At 40.5% G+C, this 24127-nt stretch overlaps 2 protein-coding genes across 7 annotated transcripts in view; one reads left to right on the forward strand and one right to left on the reverse strand.

The window, feature by feature from the left end:
• The window catches only part of CCDC148 (coiled-coil domain containing 148), a 337625-nt gene that overhangs the window by 291474 nt on the left and 22024 nt on the right, over positions 1 to 24127 (forward strand). Inside the window, exon 15 of one of the 2 annotated variants that reach the window (XM_067741854.1) lies at positions 7769 to 7878. The exons of the other annotated variant lie outside the window; for it this stretch is intronic. Coding sequence (XP_067597955.1) covers positions 7769 to 7878 — 110 coding nt within the window. The remainder of the gene's footprint in view (positions 1 to 7768; positions 7879 to 24127) is intronic. 2 annotated transcript variants of the gene reach the window in all.
• The window catches only part of UPP2 (uridine phosphorylase 2), a 44215-nt gene continuing 32427 nt past the window's right edge, over positions 12340 to 24127 (reverse strand). Inside the window, exons 7-8 of one of the 5 annotated variants that reach the window (XM_067741869.1) lie at positions 14695 to 14737; positions 12340 to 13855 (exon numbers count right to left, since the gene is read on the reverse strand). In XM_067741869.1, the coding sequence (XP_067597970.1) occupies positions 13819 to 13855; positions 14695 to 14737 (80 nt within the window). In that variant the 3' untranslated portion in view covers positions 12340 to 13818. The other 4 variants (XR_010944434.1, XM_067741867.1, XR_010944435.1 and 1 more) reach the window with 4 other exon arrangements.

The following is a 24127-nucleotide window of genomic DNA, read 5'->3' on the forward strand; positions in this document are numbered from 1 at the left end:
ATTTCCCCTCGGAAATACATCTTTCAATTAGTTGTTCTTGCACTTCCCTGGTGGCACAGTGGTTGAGAGTCCGCCTACCAATTCAGGGGACACGGGTTTGTGCCCCGGTCCGGGAAGATCCCACATGCCGCGGAGCGGCTAGGCCCGTGAGCCATGGCCACTGAGCCTGCGCGTCCGGAGCCTGTGCTCCGCAACGGGAGAGGCCACAACAGTGAGAGGCCCACGTACCATAAATAAATAAATTAGTTGTTCTTTCAGCAAGTATCTAAGTGTAGGGAATACTCTCCACCTTTGTTTTTTTTTTGTTTTTTACATCTTTATTGGAGTATAATTGCTTTACAATGGTGTGTTAGTTTCTGTTTTATAGCAAAGTGAATCAGTTATACATATACATATGTTCCCATATCTCTTGCATCTCCCTCCCTTCCCACCCTCCCTATCCCACCCCTCTAGGTGGTCACAAAGCACCGAGCTGATCTCCCTGTGCTATGCGGCTGCTTCCCACTAGCTATCTATTTTACGTTTGGTAGTGTATATATGTCCATGCCACTCTCTCACTTTGTCACAGCTTACCCTTCCCCCTCCCCATATCCTCAAGTCCATTCTCTAATAGGTCTGTGTCTTTATTCCCGTTTTACCCCTAGGTTCTTCATGACATTTTTTTTTTCTTAGATTCCATATATATGTGTTAGCATACGGTATTTGTCTTTCTCTTTCTGACTTACTTCACTCTGTATGACAGACTCTAGGTCCATCCACCTCATTACAAATAACTCAATTTCGGTTCTTTTTATGGCTGAGTAATATCCCATTGTATATATGTGCCACATCTTCTTTATCCATTCATCTGATGATGGACACTTAGGTTGCTTCTGTCTCCTGGCTATTGTAAATAGAGCTGCAATGAACATTTTGGTACATGACTCTTTTTGAATTATGATTCTCTCAGGGTATATGCCCAGTAGTGGGATTGCTGGGTCATATGGTAGTTCTATTTGTAGTTTTTTAAGGAACCTCCATACTGTTCTCCATAGTGGCTGTACCAATTCACATTCCCACCAGCAGTGCAAGAGGGTTCCCTTTTCTCCACACCCTCTCCAGCATTTATTGTTTGTAGATTTTTTGATGATGGCCATTCTGACCGGTGTGAGATGATATCTCATTGTAGTTTTGATTTGCATTTCTCTAATGATTAATGATCCACCAAAGAACTGTCAACAGCTGCCAGCTTTTCTCTGATGCACCTGCTAGTGTTGGAGGGTCTCCTGCAGAGGCGGGGGATGCTGTGGCTCACCGAGGGGATAAGGACACTGGCAGCAGAAGTTCTGGGAAGTACTCCCTGGCGTGAGCCCTCCCAGAGTTCCACCTTTGTTTTTTAAAAAGTTTTTATTTTGGGCTTCCCTGGTGGCGCAGTGGTTGAGAGTCTGCCTGCCGATGCAGGGGACACGGGTTCGTGCCCCGGTCCAGGAGGATCCCACATGCCGCGGAGCGGCTGGGCCCGTGAGCCATGGCTGCTGAGCCTGCGCGTCCGGAGCCTGTGCTCCGCAACGGGAGAGGCCACAACAGTGAGCGGCCCGCATACCGCAAAAAAAAAAAAAAAAAAAGTTTTTATTTTATTATTCATGCCTGAATAATATTCTACCTGGGTGTAAAATTCTGAGTTGACAATATTTTTCTTCATGACTCTAAAGATATAATGTCCTAGATAATCTAGGATCTTTCAGATTCTGTGGCTGCTATTGAGATGTGTGTTATCAATCAAATTGTTCATTTGTAGAGAACCCCTCTCTTTCCTTTTTTGTTTACTTTTAACATTTTCTCTTAGTTTTCTTAGATAACTTTACTACAATATTTCCATGTGTGATTTGCCTTTATTTATATTGTGCTTCTCGAATATTTATGTCTTTTACCAATTCTGGAAATTTCTTAATCATTATGTTTTTGAATATTGTCTCTTTATTGTTCTGTGTACTCTTTCTTTCTAGAACTTCTTTTAGAAATTTATTAAATCTTCTCATTTTTTTCTCTTATGCTTCTTACTCTTGTATTTTCCATCTCTATTTCTGTGCTGTATTCTCAGTTGTTTTTTCAGTTCTATTTTAAAGTTCACTAATTCTTTCTTCAGCTGTGCCTAATCTTCTATTTAACTCATCCACTGAACTTTAACAATTACAAATTTTTTCATTTTTGTAATTTTCCAATTTTTAAATGTTTTGAAATTTTACATTTTATTTGGAAGTAAAATCTGGTTCTTGGTTTAGTATAGTGGTTCAGACCATATACTCTGGTGCTATAGACTGAAAGTTGTGTTCCCCAAATTCATATGTTGAAATCCTAACCCCCAATGTGATGGTATTGGGAGATGGGTCTTCTGGGAGGTGATTAGGTCATGAAGGTATAGCCCAAATGAATCAGGTTAATGCCCTTGTAAAAGAGACCCCAGATAGTTCCCTTTCCCTTTTTGCCATGTGAGGTTACAATGAGAAGATGGCCGTTTATGAACCATGAAATGGCTTCTCACCAGACACTGAATCTGCTGGCACTGAACTTGGTCTTTCCAGCCTCCAGACTGAGAGAACTAAATTTCTGTTGTTTATAAACCACTCAGTTTATGGTATTTTTGTTATAGCAGCCCAAATGGACTAAGACATTTGGATAGAGAATGTTTTTGTACAAACTTCAGCTCTGTTTCTTATTAGACTTGTGACCTGGAGCAAGTTACTTAATCTCTCTGTGCTCCAGTTTTCTCATCTATAAACTGGTAAAATAATAATACCTCATAACACAATATAACAGTGTTGTTTGAGGATTAAATGAATTACTATTTGCAAAGCATTTTTAAATTAAAATTGGAATTTATTTTATTTATTTATTTTTAAAATTTGTTTATATTTTTGACCATGCCCCACGGCCTGCGGGATTTTAGTTCCCCAACCAGGGATCAAACCTGCGTCCTTGGCAGGAGGAAAGCCAGGAGTCCTAACTACTGGCCTGTCAGGAAATTTCCTTGCAAAGCATCTAGAAAAGTGGTCAGTGCTGTGCTATTATTATTATCATCATCAACATCATTCAAAGCAGTCTTTTTCCATTTCTCATTTCTGTGTTTCAATTACTTCTGTTACAGCTTTAATAATTTTAAAGATATTCTCTTTGGTAGTCACTTTCTATATCCCATCTAGTAACTCAAATTCTTGAATATAATCTTCCTGTATTTTATGACTGTTTACTGTGCCTCACACAAAAATTGTTACGTACTTATTCTGTGACTTTTTATCATGAGCCTCATATTCAATGAGGCTGAATATTTTGTGAAAATGCCCTGCCACCTGTCTGTGTCTGTTGTACCATGTAGTTTTGCTTTTACTTATGCCAGGAGTGCCAGGGACATCTCTGTTCATAACCTAATTTTCTGTTTGTATTTTGAAATGGGGTTTCCTGGAATGCAATATAAATTTAAACTCCAACCCCGAGTAAGGATCAAGCATGGATTTTGTATCTCTCAGGGAATTACATGTTTCCCCCCACAGGTTGCCTAGACAGAGGCAGACAAGATTTACTAGGGTCTCCTCTGCAGGTGGGCAGATTTTTTTCTCTTGAGTCTTAGTCCCAACACCTCACCGAAAATGTGTCTACGTAAACTTTAATTCCAAGCCTCCAGGCTGTCAGGTCACTACTCTGGCTTTAAGTTTCTTCCTTCCTGTTAACATCTTTTGATTCTCTTCCAGAAATGTTTTATGCAGCGTTTGCAGGTGTTTCCGGTGCTTTGGGATATGTTAGCTCTCCATCTTGCAGAACCCTCAGTAGACTTTCTTCTCACAACATTATTTCACAACTGTCTTCCTTCCTTACTAGTCCCCTTCCTTCTCAATATTTCATTTTTCATCTTATTATCTTCCCCCACTTCATACCAGTTTCTTTCCTTCCCTGGTAGTATATTTCGATCCTAGAGAGTCCCATATGTGCTATGACAACCTGAAAAGATAAATAGCCTTATTAAATGGTCTTTTACTGTCATTGAGATGCCAAAGTATTTGTACCAAGGGCAATGCATATTGGGTTGTTGCAGGCAGTCATTTTAGCATCACAGACTTTGATCCTATAGGAATATTTCCTGATTTTGCTCTTCTTCTCTTCTCTCTACTGAGTGTTTTAGATTTCATCATTGTTTCTGATAGCTATTGATGTGTTAGTCATATTCTCTTACTGCATTCCTGACTCTGATAAACTGTGCTTTGAAAAATAACCTTGGTTAATTATACTATCTTGAGGAAGAGTGCCCAGACTGGCTGATACAAAGATTCAGGCCTCTTTGGTAGATATATTCCTATATTGAAGATGAGAATATTAGGCAAAACAGTCTCTCTACTGGTAATCATAACCATACCCAGCTCCTTGCTCTGATTTCTCACTCACCAAGCAAGCTTCTTAGAGCCAGTGTGACTCCTTCTGTAGAACACAGAAGCCCATGTAGATTGCCAACCAGCAGGCGTGATTCCATCAGGCCATATCGCATGAACTTTCTTTCCAAAAATTAGGAAATTAGAATTTGGTATTATAAAAACCACAATACAGACCTCATTGAGCTTTTACTTTTTATTGTAGTAAAATATACTTATCATAACATTTACCATTTTAACCTTCTTTTGAGTGTACAAATCAGTGGCATTAGATACATTCACATGGTTTTGTAACCATCACCACTATCCATCCCAAACTGAAACTCTGTACCCATTAAACAATAACTCTCCCTTCCTCTTTCCCTCAGCCCCTCATAACCACTTCTTTCTCTTTGAATTTGACTATCTAGATACAATAATTGTCCTTTTGTGTCTGCCTTATTTCACTTAGCATAATGTCCACAAGGTTCATTCATGTTGTAGCATGTGACAGGATTTCATTGAGCCTTTACTTTTATTTTTAAATTTTATTTATTTATTTTTGTTTGGTTTACCTAAAATTTTTTTTTAATTTTTAAAGGTTACTTTCCATTTACAGTTATTAAAAAACATTGGCTATATTTCCTGTGTTGTACAATACATCCTTGAGCCTATTTTATACTTAACAGTTTGTACCTCCCATTGCCCCACCCTTATATTGCACCTCCCCCCAACCACCAGTTTATTCTCTACATCTGTGAGTCGAGCCTTTACATATATCCTCTGGGAGATAGAAGATTCTTTATTAGCCACAAAGCCATAAGGAGTTTTATCTAAATAGATACTGAGATCACTGCTGACATCTCTCACTCATCAGCCCTTTAAATGCCACTCTCTCCCACAGCTACTGCTCTGGCTCTGTCATGTTTGAACTTTCCTTAGCCTTTTAGCAAAAGAAAGACTTTGGAAGCACATTATCTTCACATGAGAAGGGAATTTTTATTCTGAAGTACGTAAGCTGTTTAACTTATTAGGTGAAAATTTGAAGGCACAGACCTTCACAGTAGGGGAGCTGCCTAGTCTAACAAGAAAGCAATGTCTTTGACAGCCCCAGCTTATCTTTACTCCATCTCTGCCCTGTGAGATGTGCCCTCCTACTGTGAGAGGGAGCTAGTCACGTCCTGGTCACCTACACCAGGTACAGATTTTTGTTACCAGTAATTATCTCAGCCTTACTCCTCCTCCTTCCTCTTACCCCTTCAGACTGCCAATCAGTCCCGCTCTATGTGTTTCAGCCACTTCCCTTTGCCTGGGAATAAGGTCCACACTCCTTACTTTGACTTTTAGGGCCTCACATAATAGAACCCCAAATCACCTTTCCAGATCCAGCAAAACAGGATTCTTTACTATTCTTATATGTGTCCTGTATTGTCCTCCTTTGTCTTATTTCATGCTTTTTCCTTTGATGGCAACACCTGCTTTAGAGTTTCTTTCAAAATTATGGCCCTTAAATAAAGTTCATCTCAAATATCCACCTTGTCCAAGGAACCCTTTCAAATTTTTCCATCTCCATTCAATCATTTCCCCTGGTAAGTCCTTAGAACACTTTTATTTCCACCTCTCTTTTCAAGTTTATCAGATTATCCTTGAATTGTAGTTATCCACACATTTGCCTTAGTGCCTCAAACTTAGTAGGCTGGGAATTGTCTAAAGGAGGTGACTGTGTCTTGCTTTCCCACAACACCTAGCACTGTGACTTGTGCAAAGTAGGTCCTTTATCAATATATTTGTTCTATCATTTACATGTTAACTTAGAGCATGTCCATGGCACTGCAACCTTGAATCAATCATGGAACCAGTTCTAGAATAGGTGTGACCTCTGGAGACCAAGGGGAAGGAAGGAGAAGGTAGGACCAGGCAGTGTAGGAGGCAGATCTGGCTAGTAGATTCGTGTCCACTGCTGATTATTTACCCAGAGTAAGTGGGACATGGGTAACATTTTGTTTACCCCATCATTGGTTCCTGTTGGTTACAATGTCGGGAGGAAGTGCAAATGCAAAGGACCTTAAACTCAGATGAAGAAATAAAGTTGGGGCTTCCCTGGTGGCACAGTGGTTGGAGTCTGCCTGCCGATGCAGGGGACGTGGGTTCGTGCCCCAGTCCGGGAGGATCCCACATGCTGCGGAGCGGCTGGGCCCTTGAGCCATGGCCGCTGGGCCTGCGCGTCCGGAGCCTGTGCTCCACAGCAGTGAGAGGCCCGCGTACCGCACAATAAAAAAGAAAGAAAGAAAGAAAGAAAGTGATATGGAAGTGAAAAGAAGAATCCAGATTTTTAAGGATTTGTACTTCCTTTTTTAACAGAGGAGAGAGCAAAATCAGATTACTCAGATGATTTCTGTAACTCTGAAATGTCCCCAGTGCTTCACAATGTTAATGATTAAGTTACTATAGAGAATAACAGATTTTCTAAGAAATTTTAGAAATTTAGAAAATAAATAGACACAATCTTAAATTACTACCTTCTGGAGGGTAATTTTTGACTAATCCTGTACAAACTAGATGATACTGGTTTCTAGATTGTTTGCCTGATGATTTTTTAAACTATGTTATACTTATAAAAATAATGTCCAAATCATATTTAAGGTTTCAGGGGAAAAGGTGATTTAATGGTGGGCTTTTATTCTCAAGTTAAAATTGCTATGCTCAGTTTTTAGAAAAATAAATGTTAAGTTGATTCCAGACTGAGCAACACCTATTTAGGAGGAGTGAAAAAGCAAATAAGAAATGAGGAATGGGCTTCCCTGGTGGCGCAGTAGTTGAGAGTCCGCCTGCCGATGCAGGGGGCACGGGTTCGTGCCCCGGTCCGGGAAGATCCCACATGCCGCGGAGCGGCTGGGCCCATGAGCCATGGCTGCTGAGCCTGCGCGTCCGGAGCCTGTGCTCCACAATGGGAGAGGCCACAACAGTGAGAGGCCCACGCACCGATAAAAAAAAAAAAAAGAAAGAAAGAAATGAGGAAAACCCTTGAGGAGTAAATAATGAAGCAGGTTGCAAATTATAAGTATTTTTAGTTCTTCATCTTAGGAGACATTGGATGGTAGACCCCCACTGGCCAATATTTTAGAATTCTTAAGAGATAGAGAAAGTCCAGGAGGACTGAGGAAAGAAATGTTTATAGAGTTTCTTTATTTTTTAAAAAGAACAAAGAGAGACCCTAATGACTAAGGATTGCATTTACTTAAGCTCTGATCCTGAGATGAAGATTGTAGATCAAATCCTCAAAAAATCTACTTATGGTATAGACATCTAGAGGCACACAGGATCCGGGAGAGGAACAGGGTGGCTTTATGAAACTCAGTATGTCAGACAATTTTAATTTCCTTCCATGACAGGGTGATGGAACATGTAGCTTGGAGGCAAGCAATAGAGGCCATTTATCTGTCTTTTACTCAAGCTTTCAATTCTATCATACATGGGATGCCCAGCAGCCAGCCAAGAAAGTGTAAGTTGAACACCATGTTTTTCAAGCTGCAAGTCCTGGAGAGTTCCAGGAGAATTTTAAATACAAGCATACATTCTTGAATAGAGGGTTATATCTTTTTTTAAAGTGCTCTAGCAGTTAAGAAGAAAAATACTAACTTCTGTTTTGCAGTAAAAGAATTATAATTGAAAGATCTGCATATAGAATGACTTTAGCTTCTTACATTTTTCTGAATGGTTTTTGGTCCCCAAATGTATTTTGGAGGCTGTATTAATGGATCCCAGCAGGAACCAGATGGTACAATTAAACTGGGGAACTGAGAGAATTTCCTGAAAGGACTATCCACCAAGGGGTGGGCAGGATTTAGGGAACAACAAAGGGTGGTGTAGCTGGAACAGCTGTTACCAGCCCTGATGTGAGGGGTCTGGAAGGGAGCAATAACCAGAACCTAGAGGACAGCAGTATGACTAGGGCCATCCAGAGGGACTGTGGCCTGTGGTAGGGGACACAGGTATCCTGCCATGACTCAGCCCAAGGAAAGTGTGCAAACCCATGAAATTATATGCAAACTCAGGGGTATACATGTGAATGTGCATTTTTCTGCTGAGCAGGTCCATAGATTTTTATCAACAGTCTCCAAAATGAATCCCAAATGTTAAGAGCTATGTTTTTAAAAGAAGGATATAAAATTTAAACTCACTTTGTTGTATTTCTGAAGTTGATAGTTTGTAGTCCTTGTTAAGTACCTACAGGGTGCAAAGCACTAAATAACATTCTATAACTGGATAAAAATGAACCAGGAGAAGTTATTGAGTGTATTTTGGACCAAAGATTGTGTTTTACTAAGATTGTGTTGTGTGTCAATGGTCTAGTGTGTTTGGGAGTGAAACATGGAGCAGAGGAACTGGTCTGGCTGTAGCAAATTACACATAGCAAATTACACTGAATAATATACACATGTTACTTGGAAAGGTTGGTCAAGGGATAACATTTGGGCAAAATTAACTTGACAGGTAGTCAGCTATGTATTTGCTTTAATTGGTTGATTGATTGTGGTTTTGTTTGTTTTTTGGGTTTTGTTTATATATGTACACACACACGTGTGTAATTCATATATATGATATATGTCTTAGCTGTGGGTACCATAACAAAATAACAATGACTGAGTGGCTTAAACAACAGAAATTTATTTTCTCACAGTTCTGGAAGCTACAGGTCCCAGACCAAGATTCCAGCTGATTCCATATCGGTTGAGAGCTCTCTTCCTGGTTTGCAGATGGCAACCTTCTCACTGCATCCTCACATGGACTTTTCTCAGTACATGTGTACAGAGAGAGAAAGAGAGTGAGCTCTCTGGTGTCCCTTCTGATAAGGACACTAATTCTATCAGATCAGGGCCCCATCATGTGACCTCATTTAACCTAATTCCTTATAGACCCCTATCTCCAAATATAGCAGCACTGAGGGTTAGATCTTCAACATAAGAATTTGGTGAGGGGAACACAAAAATTTAATCCATAACAATATATATAAATATATTAATATGTATAATTAATTCACTTTTACTGTGTCAGGCACTGTGCACGTTGCTGGAGATATAAAATGGTTAAGATATTCCTCTTTTTGGTGAGAATGCTAAAAATCTACTCTTAGCAAATTTCAAGTGTACAGCACAGAGTTAAACTATAGTCACCGTACTGTACATCAGATCCTCAAAACTTATCATCTTATAACTAGAAATTTGTACCGTTTGACCACTTAGACCAACATCTCCCCATTCCCTGCGCCCAGCCCTTGGTAATCACCATTCTACTCTCTGTTTCTATGAATCTGACTTTTTTTTTGGATTCCACATGTAAGTAATACCATACAGTATTTGTCTTTGTCTGGTTTATTTTACTTGGTATAATGCCCTCCAGTTTCATCCATGTTGTCACAAATGGCAGGATTTCCTTTTTTTTATGGATAAATAATATTCCATTGTGTGTATCTATCTATCTATAAATAGATACAATGCATTGTGTGTATGTGTGTATATATATATATATATACACACATACATACACATATATAACGCACACATATATATAACACATTTTCTTTATCCATTCATCAGTCAACAGACACTTATGTTGTTTCCATAGCTTGGCTATTGCATGAAAGGTAACTATGTGAGGTGATGGATGTGTTAATTAACTTGATTGTGGTAATCATTCCACAATGTGTATATATTATCAAGTCATCATATTGTACACTTGACAATGTATACATTTTAGCTGTCAACTATACCTCAGTTAGAGAAAAAAGATACTGTTCTTGTTGAGGAGTAAGAGTAAAGTAAAAGAGCTTGACCTTTATATAACTAGTCCCATGGAGGCACCATTGAAAGACTTCTAGAAGTTCAGCTGGAGGAGTGCCTGCCAGATTCCCAGACTCTTCATTCTTTTAAATCAGTGCCTTTTGACCCAGGCTGCACATCACCAGGGGAAATTTTTTTAATAGGGTTTCCCAGTCCCACTTCCAGAGATTCTCATTTAGCTGGTCTGAGATGGGGCCCCAAATGGTGGTTTTTGAAGGCTTCCCTGCTGACCCTAACGTGCAGCAGTGTTGAGAGCCACCTGGAGTAAAGGCACTGACACACACACCCCTTCCACACCCCACACCCCACTCCCCACACTCACCACTACACTACACTACACTCTGGCCTCTTGGAATCACGGCTAGTTGTTCTTCTTCTGATGATTAGTTCACATTTTGTCTTAGAGACGCTGTAAAATTTTTCTCTTTATGAAGCAGCTGCTAGGCAGCCCAGAGCCAATTCAGCGCCTCCTGTCGGCAGGTGCATAGACTGTATGCGATGCATCTTGGTATTAGCTTCAGGCTTTGTGCCAATGATGCCCATTCCCTTCCCTTTTCCTTTTTCTTTCCCACTTAGGTCTAATTTGTACTATCTTGATGTGCTTTTATTTATCCTTGTAAACTGTCTCTGATTCTTTTGGGGAAGAGGGAGAGATATGGATTTATAATGAATGAATGAACAAAGAAAAAACACACCAAAAATACATGCAACACCCATACACAGAAATCACCAGAAGAGTTTTTGCAAGCCTGTCTGTTTCTTGAATAGATTTCTAGGAGGGCGAGACTGAATGAGTGGAGAAGGTGGGGTTAGAGGTGAGGTGAAGAGCTGGCTCCCAGACTTAGCGCAGGAACAGGTGAGTAGTGACTGAATGCCTGCATCTGACAGCACTCCATGGCAGTCGAAGGGTAGAAGGAGGGCAGTCGAAGGGAGGCATGAGCCTCCCAAATGAAGACAAGCTGGGCAGCCATTATCCAAGTTCATGAGAAAGGACAAGTGTTCTCACATAGCCTACAAACGAGGACACATTGATATCTTCCTAGTGCAACCCTAGTTCTAAGGGAACTAGATGTGATGAACTGAGGGGGAATTAAACTTGGAGACCTTCCTGAAGGAGGTGAATCTAGGGTTTGGTTTTGACAGAGGGGAAAGACATGTGCTATAGCAGAAAGCAAGAAGTTCTAGACATCACCACAACTCTACACTGATGGTACAGAGGACTTTCCACCCCGTAAAATGAGATGTCCTGGGAGGGACAGCCAAGGAGAGCTGAGATGACAAGGGACTGAATAAGGAAAGGATAAGTCTCGTAAAGACTAGAGGCATTTTAGTGAGAGTTTATGAAGGAAATGTATGAAGCGGATTCATTCTTCATTTAACAAACATTTACTGAGCACCTAGAATGAGACAGGCACTGTTTGGGTGCTTGGGGTACAGCAGTAAATAAAACAAATGCAGTCTTTGTCCTCATGAGCCTTATAGCCTAGGCACATTAATTCTATAGAGACACAAATCATGACATAATTGCAAGCGGTGATGAGTAATTTAAGGAGGCTGCAGAGGGCGTTGTGGGAGGCTGTGGGTGGGGCTGGGAGGAAGCTGGCTTGAGGAGCAGGAGGGCTGTCCACTGGTGGACAGGTTGGAGAGCTATCTAGGAGAATCAACTCATAGGACTTGGCAATTGGTTGGATGTGGGAATGAGGAAGGCAGATTTGTCAAAGAGGTGTCCCAGGTTGCTGGCAGGTGCGTGCGCATACACACACCCTTCCACAGGAGCTGAGGGGAGGACTGACTGCGATTATTTCTTTCTTCTCTCTCTCATAACCTCTCCTCTTCTCTCAATAAAAAGGAAAATAAGATTTTCCAGGAACAGGTAAATAAAAGTTCATATTGAAGGCTTACGGAGAACAGTCTGAAGTAGTTTCCACCTGGTCTAAAAATATATATGAAACACAGTGAAAACCACACTAATGACCTCAGTGTTATTCTACCTTACTTTTAGTTCTGATGCTGGTATTTGATGGTGAATTACTGGGATACTTTAAAAATTGCACTCCAAGCATATCTATTGCCAAAAAAGTTCCCAAACTGATGCTCCTCTCAGGAGATTGTTTATTGTCTTTGATTACAAAGAGACAAAAGAGGTCTCTCTCATGGTTGGAATTAAATTTTATTTGAGCCACAACAATATAAATATATGTACACAATGTTACATGCTATTCAAGATTGTAAGCTCTCCTCCACCCTTCCGCCATCCATGCTTCCCAACTCTTAAGTGTATCAGCCTTAGAAGAACCCCCCAGGAGGCATCAACTCATACAGAGCAAGGTGTATTCTCTAAGTGACACCATGCCTGCCAGAGGGTCAAACTGAACAGGGGTACAGGTTGGGTGCAGGCAAGACCTGCTTCAAAGTCACACGAAAGGATGACTTTAACATCTTAAACGCAGGTCTAAATTCACTTGTTATTAATTCCTCAGCCTATGAAGTTAATATTGAAATGAAATTTTAAAAATACAGCCTTGGGCTTCCCTGGTGGCGCAGTGGTTGAGAGTCCGCCTGCCGATGCAGGGGACACAGGTTCGTGCCCCGGTCCGGGAAGATCCCACATGCCGCGGAGCGGCTGGGCCTGTGAGCCATGGCCGCTGAGCCTGCTCATCTGGAGCCTGTGCTCCGCAACGGGAGAGGCCACAACAGTGAGAGGCCCACAAACAGCAAAAAAAAAAAAAAAAAAAAGTACAGCCTCTTCAAAATGCATTTTCTTAAAAGAAAAAAAAATTGCTAGAAGGTGATTTAATCATTTGTGATTTCTGAAGAAAAATGAAGATCTTTCTTTGCATTTCCAAGGGTTTTCATTTGAAAATCAATGTGTGATCTAGAGTTGTTACTTTTTGTGATAAAATCACAAACATGGGCAAACCTAAGGCTCTAACCCTATTACGTGGTGCACTGAAATCCTGCAGGGGAAAAAAAAGAAGTATGGTCACATTTCCCTAAGTGTAGCTTTTTCATATAGACCTACATTACACTGACACTTTTTTTCTGTAAATATTTTGAATATGCATGATCAATTTCTGTCACTTGTCCAACATCTAGAAGTGCCTGACAACGTTCTAACATGAATTTCTGGATTAGTTTCAGAAACAGAGTGACGGGTAACTGTATCCACAAGTGGTTGATCTATTTTGATGTGAACCTAATTAATGCTGCATATGAAACTCCAAATGTCACAGTACAGGAGTTTTACAGTTTTAATTATTAGACTGACTTAGCTAACTCATTCTAAAATGAAATTTGAATTTAATTTAATGTAAGTTATTAAACTCTTTTACAATAAATTCTTTTTTTAAGAGAAAGGGTTGTATAAAATCATTCAATTATGATTTTAGCGTGTGGATGAGAACTATATAAAAATGCCACAAATAATATATGACTTCAACATTATGACTGAAACTACAAACTTGCAGGGAAGGATTGGGCTGCCCAGCTATGATGTCTGGTCACGAAGTCCAAGCCGCTGTTTGATGAATCTGGAGATTAGGAGCTGAGGCCGTTTCTGGTACTCCACCAGAACATCATGGGGAGAGTTGATCTGGTCGCATTCAAGTCTGTTGAGAAGTGTCACACAGACCACAGCAGCTAGAAGAGCAAATAAGACCATTACCAAACAAATGGGTTTATCTTTTGCATAGAAACATTAACCAGACACCCCCGTGTCCCTAGCACATGTACTTTGTGTTGTTTTCCTTTTCCATAAATGCAATCTACTGAACCTTCCAGACTTCCATATGAATTATAATTCATATTTCTGTGGACTCCCACCAAACACTCCACCTAAATAAGTTAATTGAAATAATTTTCAGCACTCTCCCTTCTCCTTTCCCCTATAATTGGCTACATTAAGGCTTAGAAAAGATTTGTGTTCAAGATAATAACAAGGAGGGATCTTTGCCATTCCAAGATACACAAACCTCCAGCTTTCTATCCCATTTCCAATTCTTAGAGCAGGCTTTTCTTTTTCTTTTTTCTTTTTTTAAACATCTTTATTGGAGTATAACTGCTTTACAATGGTATGTTAGTTTCTGCTTTATAACAAAGTGAATCAGCTATACACATACATGTATCCCCATATCCCCTCCCTCTGTGTCTCCCTCCCATCCTCCCTATTCCACCCCTCTAGGTGGTCACAAAGCACCGAGCTGATCTCCCTGTGCTATGCAGCTGCTTCCCACTAGCTATCTATTTTACATTTGGTAGTGTATATATGTCCATGCCACACACTCACTTCATCCCAGCTTACCCTTCCCCCTCCCCGTGTCCTCAAGTCCATTCTCTACGTCAAGCAGACTTTTCTTACTTCAGGATATAACTAGAGAGCTAGCCATTTTTTTCCTGAGATGACATTTTACTCCTTGGTGCAGTGTTTGAGTTTGCCTACTGGAGAGGGAAGTAAATAGAGAAGAGATATGGCCACTAACCTTGGGAAATAGCAATAAAGGCGAGTACTGACTCTTTTGAAATCTGAGAAAAAAAAATGAAATGATATGCTTAAATGAAATGATATGCATAAATGATATGCTTAAGAATCAGCTCCATGAAGGAGCACATTTATTAGCATTTAGTTTCTAAAGAATGAGGACAAAATCTTGTGATAGTTACAAAACTAGGGGGAAAGAGCAAACATCTTTCTTTTAAAAAAAATGAAATTCTCATTTTTGAAAACACACCATAAAAGCGGCGTCTTTGGTTTGTTCCAGCAAGAACAAGAAAGAGACATTGGGTCCCCTGCAAATTCTTTATCATCAGTTTCACATGAAATCTTTGATTTCAAGGAATGTGGTTATACACATTGAAATCAGTGACAACCACTTTGAATTGATAGCAGTGTCACAATCTCTATGTTCATCTGCATCATTTTAAAAAGGATTTCAGTGGATCTGGGATTAGATGTAGCTACAGTCACAAGCTTTGAGGTCATGAAGATAAAGTTGGGTTTGAGTGTGATATTTATTTCTTTGACTTCTACACTATCTCAGACTTCTGGATTTGAGAAGGCGAAATGGACTGTAATCATAATAGATGCTTTCTTTTTTGTTTGGTTTAGCTCTTGCTATATGCTGGGTATTTATGATACCATTTAGACCTCATAGCTGTGCCATGAGCTAGCTCTTATTTTTATCCCCTTTGGACAAATGATGAAATGAGGGCTCAGGGAGGTAAAATGGCCCAGTAGGACACAGCTAGTAAATAACCAGTCAATTCCCAGCTTCATAAACTGCTGAGAAGACACTCTACCTCCCATCCCTCCTCCTCTGCACATGGCAAACCATAAGGCAGACAGATCAGTCAAACTGACCCTCCTGTTCAGTGAACTGAAAAGCAATTGAAAATATCCAACTTGAGCTGAGTCAAGTATTTTCATCACCTAGTACCCTGTTTATTCAAAACTCATTCAGTTGTAAAGCAAGTTGGCCCAACAGGTAAACAAGTAAATGGAAGAGCTAGAAACTTCCTTGGCTTTTCAAGTTAATGATCAGCAAGTCTGTGATGGCTGACATGAGCTGGTGGTAGCAGGGAAAAGATGAAAGTCCTTCTCTAATCCTTCACTTGGCAGAAGGATAAAAGGAAACACGTGCTCTGTACTTGTCAAGGAGCGGGAGCTGACTTGACTTAACGTCTTCTCCGGCTATTTCAAGGGTGAGGCCAAAGAGGGACAAGAACAGGTCGTCGCGATCTCAGTGGTGTTTTCTTGATGCTAGAGGACCCATTAACAAGCAGCCTGTAATAATCTTGTCGTCTAAAATTACTATTTCCACAAGCAATTAAAAGGGACTAATTTACCCAAAACAATTTGTCAAAGTTAAGCCTGACAGCTTTGCTACCATAATCCTCAGGTTGGGCAGGGAGTATGGCTCCTGCAGAGAGGCATTCAGTGACCTAGCTGTCACCAAGGAGGTTGTCAGCTAACTGACCTCAGGCTGCAATGGGATGGGAACACACCAGTGTTAACGTGAAGCTCAATGTACCCTCGGCCACACCAGGAACTCCCAGTGATTCTAACTCTTTGATTGTTTTTGGTCCCTTTGCAAATCTGATGAAAGTTGTTAACTGCAACCTCTTTTCACAAAAATACACATATGCACATACACACAAAATATTGTATATAATTTCAAGGGTTTCAGGGCTCCTGAAGCCCACCCTGAATTATTAGAAATCTATGGTCCCCCATGGATCCCTGCTTTAGCTCCACCTCTGTGATTCAGAATGGAGTTCCAGGAAGGTTTTCCAATGAATTGTAGGCAAAGGCAGCAATGTGAGGCAGAAACTCCCTGTGCACAGCAGAACCAAACAGGGCTGGGTCTCAGAAAATGGCAAAGCAGCAAAGGTTGGCTTTGGAGTGTCCAGCCTGGCCCTTAGGACTGCCCCTCTCCCACCTCTCCCCGGCCCTTTACAGGGAGCCCTTCACTTCTCAAGGTTTGAGCTTTTTAGGCAGACCCCATCTTTATTCCTCAGGTGCCTGGTATATAAAACACAGAAACCTCAACAACCCAGAACCTTTGCACTTCCTCTGTCTCCTCTGAGACGTCTATCTCAGGCTGTTGACTGCTAATCAAAAACCAAGTGGAGAAAATTTATATTCAAAGGATCTGATCAAAGCTAAGGAGCATAGGAACAAGTTGTTCGTCTAGACTGGCATTTCTGAAAATGTGCTCCACTGGCCACTTGCGTCAGAACTAGAACTTGTTAATAATGCAGATTTTTAGGCTTTATCACAGACATACAGAAAAAGGAGTGAGGAATAAGAAAGGGCAGTTAATCTGTACTTAAAACAAGAAACTCAGTTAAATTATTTGCACATTGATATTTGACAGCTATTGCGTTAAAGCCTTTAAACTCTATCCTGAATTAAATTAAAGCAAATGTTCATACCTGCACCCTAGTACTTTAGGTTCCCAGAGAACCAAGATTTAGCATTAACTCTATCAAAAATTGTCCCATATCTTTTATAAAAGTGTTACTAAAGACACTGTCGATGTAATATAGCTGATAATTTCACTTAAGTTTAACATTTGGATAACGTTTTTATGACAAACCTTAAATGCTTTCTTTATAAGCTAATGAGAGCTGTGTAACTCAAAGTGTTTCCATTTTCAACTTGGCCTCTAGGAAAGTCAGAACTAAATCTAAGTATTTAGATTTAGTATTGCCCTACCAGGTAGCTCTTTGATATTGAGAGCTCCCCATCCACTCCCTTAAATACATGCCTCTTATTCTCTTTACCTTTGCTTAAATTATTTATACATTCATCTTTTATTGAAAGCTGCTGCTAATGCCTTTTAGAAAAAGGAGAAAGTATAAGTAATCTGTCGATAGATAAATATGATACTCTTTTATACCTATGGAATAGTGCCAGGAAAGGGGGTGAGGAGGCAGGAGATAACAGGGCTAGTCCATCTTCGTTTTGATCTGGCTGTGTTTCCTTAGACAGGTCACTTTTTACTCTCTGGGTCTTATTTCATTCTCTGAGAAAGGAGCAGGTTGGACCTCAAAGGTCTTGCTCAGCTTCTGTGCCTCACATTATCTTGGTATGAGGACCATGCTGTCATCTCCAGGAGGTCCAGCTGCAAACTTGGGGACTTGCGCTTCTGCTGGGTGCTGGACCTCCAACCAGAGATGTGTCAGGATGGGCAGAGGATGTGCCTGCTGTGCTAGGGGCAGAGGCTCCAACAGGGAGAACCCAGGGAGCCCCACTGAGGTCACAGGTGGGAAGAGGCAGGTCACAGGTAATGCCAACACACAAAAAGTTGAATCTGTGGCCCCAAATCATTCTCTAACATGTGAGTGTGTTGGTACAGGAAGGCAGGAGTAGGATAGAGAACAGGAGAGTAGAATTAAAATGAATCAAACAAAACTCTAGACACAGACCTTGATTTAAAATATGTAAAAACCAGCAAAGCAAGAAGAAACAATTTTTTAAAATCCTGTCTTTATAAGCGTAATAAATGAATTACTTACCATTTATGCTTGATTTCCCAGACACACTGACTTATTTTCTTGGTAAAATAATAACTGTGCATACTACTGAATAAGTATCAATGTAATGCTTTATTTGATTCCAACACTAACCATCTTGGTATGTGGTTAGCCCTTAGGGGATTTGCTTTCTTTCTAAAGTAGCACAGCTAACTTTTAAAATAGAAAAACCTGCAGGGTTTTTTGTTTGTTTGTTTTTTTGGTTCCTCTGAATAGAGATCTGAACCTTGTGCATCCATGGGAGGCTGCTGGGAAGACTCAGCAGGGCATGGTGCAAAGGGACCTCAAGTCAGACAGAGCTCGGTTCCAATTCCAGTCCAGCTACTTCTTATTTACTGTGAGAACTTGGGAAAGTTATTTAACCTCTCTGAGCCACAGTATCTCTCAGGAGATACTGTGAGGGTGAAGAGCTGCAGTGGGTTGCCTTTTGCCTTTGTGTAATAATATTTCAAAACCCCAATTTTCCTCATTTTTGAATTAAGAAACAGTCCAGTTCCAGACTGAGTATAATCTTTAATCCTTGTTGTAATATCTTCTTTACTTTATCAGTGATCATCCTGCAGTTCCCAGAGCCCAATAGCCTTCATTTCTGGGACCAGCAGAAGGATATAAAATGGAATTAAAGCCAGATTCTGCTCCCTTTCACTGAGCTGTAATATTATGAAGACTGAATACATTCCCAAAGTTCCCAGTATCTGTCAAAAGAAATAACACTGAATTCTTCCATTACCCTTAAAGAAAATCCACTGTGAGTGCTGCCAACAACTAAAGACAAAGATTTAAGTGAAACTAATCTTGGATAAATATTATGTTTCGTATATTGTCATGCAAGCAAGCTTGTGTCAAAAGGCAGCAGGCACTGTCTTTTAAAGATGGGTAAAAATTGAACGTACTTATCACAAGTTCACAGTGCAAAAGGATTAACATCTTTAATCAGAATGTTAGGGGTTTAATTAAAGTAGATTTTGCTTTAAGAGAGGGACAGATATATGCATATTATAAAACCATAGATGAATGCATTCATACAGCATTGTACAGTGGGTTTACCTTGTTCTGAAGGTTCAGCCTTTCAAGGTAGAATAATTTTGTGACGGCCACTATTTCCCTCACCCAAGTCCTTCTTAAAGCAACAATGGATTCCCACTATTATTTTTCAGGATAATGAGATCAGGATAACAGTAGTGACTTAGGGGTGTCCGTGGCCCCATTTCAAGCAGTTTGTCCACCTATCAAATATCAGGAGATCCACGGGCTACAGCTATAGCCGAAGTATTGTATGAAACTTACAGCAAAGGGAGGCTTAACTTTAAGGCTTTGCCTCTTCCTAGTTGGACAATTTTGTGACACTCCGAAGTCCTTTAGAAAATTCCAAGCCATAAATGTAGCTGGGTAATGAAGGAACCAGTTGAATTTGTTATAGCCGTCTTCCACGGTCAGTAGGGGTTGAGTGGTCATTCTGTTCACTCATTTGTTCATTCATTTAGTAAATATTTATTGAATGCCCATATGGCAGATATTATTCTAAGTGCTAGAGATATAGCCAAAAAAATGACAAACAAGGTCCCTGTTCTCATGCTACTTATACTGTAATGGAGAAAGATGCTAAATACATACCTCCATGCATTAATACATGTAAAATAATATGTAAGTTAATATATAAAGAAAACAGAAATGGAGTCTGGTATAGTGGTAAATGTGATGCAGAGAAATGAAGTGGAATGAGTGAATGAGTGAGTAAGTAGAATGAATGTGGGTAAGTTTAGTTTAGGTAGTCATGCAAAACTTCTCTGATGAAGTGAGACTTAAGGTGAGATCTTATATTAATCATAAAGATAAGAAGTGGTAATCCATGTGGTCCCAGGTGAATGCAGAAAGATCTGTTTTTGCACCGGTCCAAAGTCAATGACTGACTCCTCTGAGTTAGGACAGTGAGCCTCTAGAAGACTCTTGTTTAAATAAAAAGTTGTTATTTATTAGCCATCATTGCCTTACTATGAAGTCAGATTGGTTATCCAGTCATCTGGTAGTATTAAAGGGACATAAAAAGACCATTAGAGAAGGCTGTCTGGAGAGACTGGGTGGAAAGGGCCATTGCTGACAGTGGGAGAGGGATTGAGGGGGAGGGGCACTAGGCCTGGGAGCCCTGAGCGTTCGGTGCCAGATGAAACACATTTTCCAGTGTCGCTTAGCATTGGTATATAACCTCCCTAATAAGTATGTTAAAACAGCTGCTTGTGAAGTCTCTCTCAGCCCTTCCCCAAAGCAAGCTTTTCTACCTCATACAGAGCTTTTCCAAGCTTCACTGCTTTTGCGGAAGGATATAATGAAGTGGGGATGAAAGATAGGAACATGGTAGCATCATATGCATGGGGTTTTGGTCTGTTTCCTTGGTGGTTGATCTTCCAGGTGTTGATCTTCCTGTACCAGGAGTGCACCTTTGGAAACGGTGGTGTCTGAGGTAGATAAAGAGTCCCTGTCACCATGAAGAAATTTGGACAGAAATACTCCCAAGAACTGCAGAATTACAGATACAACCTTTAGTGTGCATGTTGGCAGCCCAGAAAGGGTCTGCTCAATGGAAAGGCTGCAGCAGTGGCCTGGAAGAGAGCTATTGGCAGGCTGAAATCAGCTACCAACAGCTCCAATAGCAGCAGAAAAAGGAAAGTGCAGCATGGGGCAAGCTAGAGAGGACAGAGTCCGGGAAGGTACCTGCAGCTGGCAGAGAAAGCAAGGTCACAAGGATTCGTGGCAAGGACAAAAAAATCCCTCATAACAGAATAACGTCGCCGAAGCTTTGGCAACACCCTCAAAGAGAGAAAGACTAGGGTCCGGGGTTCACAAGCCTAGAACTCTCTGGCTGCCTCTTAAGAAAGAACTGATGCTCATCACTAAACTTACATCAGGGCAGCAGTTCGTGACGTGGCATTTTATGTTTGACTAAACTGGTTACCAAATTTTCCTCCATCTGCATATCAGGTGGAGCCATGACTCAAGTGACCTCTTGCTGTTTCTATAAGAAAGAAATGTGAGGAAGCATTTCCTGGAGCAGAAATATCTGAATCCAGGTGTTCCTGCAGGTCATGTGCTGGTTAGGCTGTGGCTCAGGAAAGGGCAAGCTGCCCGCCGCTGGGGCTCCCACTCCCACTAACTTGTGGAGAGAAAAGCAGATGCTATTGTTTCCCTGAAAGGAGGTATTAATGATGGCCTTCTAAAGAGGACAAGGATGCACTTGCATCCTTTACTCATATGTTACAAGGATTTGTGTGTACATTCATTCTGAGATGAGAGTAGTGGTTCTACAATTAATCTCTTCTTGTGACCTATAACTCCTGTCTAAAATGTTACCGCATACATTTTGTTTGTAGTTTTGTATATTAAAATTGATTGACAATAAGGACAAGTATTAGAATTAAAGTTCCACTTGTGATCAAATAAGGCATTATTCAGCTGTAATTCTTTACTTCTTTGAAGATTTCTTTGGGGCTGGGACACTAGACTCTCCAGGTATACTGCCAATTGCACTGACGACTCTTCCTTAGTTTCTGCTGGATCTCCCTCACCTCCCTGACTTTTTCATCTGTTTCTACACTCAGGCACTTTGTCATCTCATTTGTTACATGGCTTTAAATGCCATCTATATGCTGTCAACTTCCAATTTTATTTCCCCAGTCTAAATTTCTCACCTAAACTCCAGATTCATAAATCCACCTGCTCACTTAGCCTCCATTTGATGTCTACTACAGTACCGCCAAATCCTCACCCAATTTTTTCTATCCCAACTGTGATAACTCCATCCTTCCAGCTGTTCAGGCCAAAAACCTGGAAATCATTTTTCACTAGCATTTCGCTCCAAATTCCCATCAAATTGTCAACAAATCCTGTTGGATTTGCCTTCAAGATGTATCTAGCATATGACTACTTCTCACCTCCTCCACTGTTGTTGTACTGGTCTATCATCTCTCCCTAGACTACTATATCAGCCCTCTTACTTCTCTCCCTGCTTCTGCCCTTAACCCCAGTAGGATCTTCCCAGATCAGCAGCCAGTGTGCTCCTGTTCAAACGCAAGCCAGATCCCGTCACCTCTCTATTCAAAGCAATGACTTCTCATATCTCTCAGAGTGAAAGTCACAGTTGTCATAGGGACCACACAGTCCATACTCCCTCCATCTCCTACCCTCTCCACTGCTGTCACTCCCCTCCAGTCACACTGGTCTCCCTGTTTCTCTGTCACACTCTGAATGCTCCTGCCTGGTAACCTTAGATTTGCATTTCCTGGACTCCTTTTGCCCAGACACTCACGTGGCATTTTCCTAAATGGCACCTTTTCTGTGTACCCTTCCCTATTTTAATGTATGGTTTCCCTCCCTACCTTGGCTGTCCCTGTGCCCTTTCCCTGCCTTATTTCTCACCATCATGCTCCTCAGCATCTAACATATTACCATATTATTATAGATTGCTCTCTGTTGTTGTTTGTCTCCCCCCTAGACTCCGCAAGGGCAGAGATTCTGTCTGTGTCATCCTCTGCTGTGTCCCTACTGCTTGGGTGCTCAGGCCACTGGTTGATGCACAGAAGTCCTTCTTTCTTTAGGAAGATAATAATTGAGACAAATCTTATCAGCCAAAGATTTGATTTAAAAATCAAGCTTCTTGTATTGTGCTATGCACTCAGTAGGTACACTATAAAACACGTTTGATAGGTGACATATTCTATGGGCTCTTTTCTGAAAAAAAAAAAAAAAACTATGAATTCTAAAAAAAGTTGCTCCAACATTTTCTTAGACATCATTGTTCATATTTGGGGACTGCTTCCCACTCAAAAATAATATTTTAGATGGTGCTATTTTGCTTTAGGTCTGAGGCTTTCATAGCCAATTTAATAAAGAATATTTTATTAACTTTTCAGGTTTACCTCTTCCATCCATAAAACTTGAATTTTTTTTTAACATCTTTATTGGAGTATAATTGCTTTACAATGGTCTGTTAGTTTCTGCTTTATAACAAAGTGAATCAGTTATACATATACATATGTTCCCATATCTCTTCCCTCTTGAGTCTCCCTCCCTCCCACCCTCCCTATCCCACCCCTCTAGGTGGTCACAAAGCACCGAGCTGATCTCCCTGTGCTATGCGGCTGCTTCCCACTAGCTATCTATTTTACGTTTGGTAGTGTATATATGTCCATGCCACTCTCTCACTTTGTCACAGCTTACCCTTCCCCCTCCCCATATCCTCAAGTCCATTCTCTAATAGGTCTGTGTCTTTATTCCCGTCTTACCCCTAGGTTCTTCATGACATTTTTTTTTCTCAGATTCCATATATATGTGTTAGCATACGGTATTTGTCTTTCTCTTTCTGACTTACTTCACTCTGTATGACAGACTTTAGGTCCATCCACCTCGCTACAAATAGCTCAATTTCGTTTCTTTTTATGGCCGAGTAATATTCCATTGTATATATGTGCCACATCTTCTTTATCCATTCATCTGATAATGGACACTTAGGTTGCTTCTGTCTCCTGGCTATTGTAAATAGAGCTGCAATGAACATTTTGGTACATGACTCTTTTGGAATTATGGTTTTCTCAGGGTATATGCCCAGTAGTGGGATTGCTGGGTCATATGGTAGTTCTATTTGTAGTTTTTTAAGGAACCTCCATTCTGTTCTCCATAGTGGCTGTATCAATTTACATTCCCACCAACAGTGCAAGAGGGTTCCCTTTTCTCCACACCCTCTCCAGCATTTATTGTTTGTAGATTTTTTAATCTAGAGGATGACTATGAAAATAATTTAAAATCACAAAGAATAGTTATATTGATTAGTCCTTGTGAAAATTATGTTTTACTTCAGTAGGTTTTCTTGGTGTTGGTCAGAGATTA

The sequence above is a fragment of the Pseudorca crassidens genome, chromosome 6 (assembly GCF_039906515.1).
Source record: "Pseudorca crassidens isolate mPseCra1 chromosome 6, mPseCra1.hap1, whole genome shotgun sequence".
NCBI classification, from domain to species: domain Eukaryota; kingdom Metazoa; phylum Chordata; class Mammalia; order Artiodactyla; family Delphinidae; genus Pseudorca; species Pseudorca crassidens.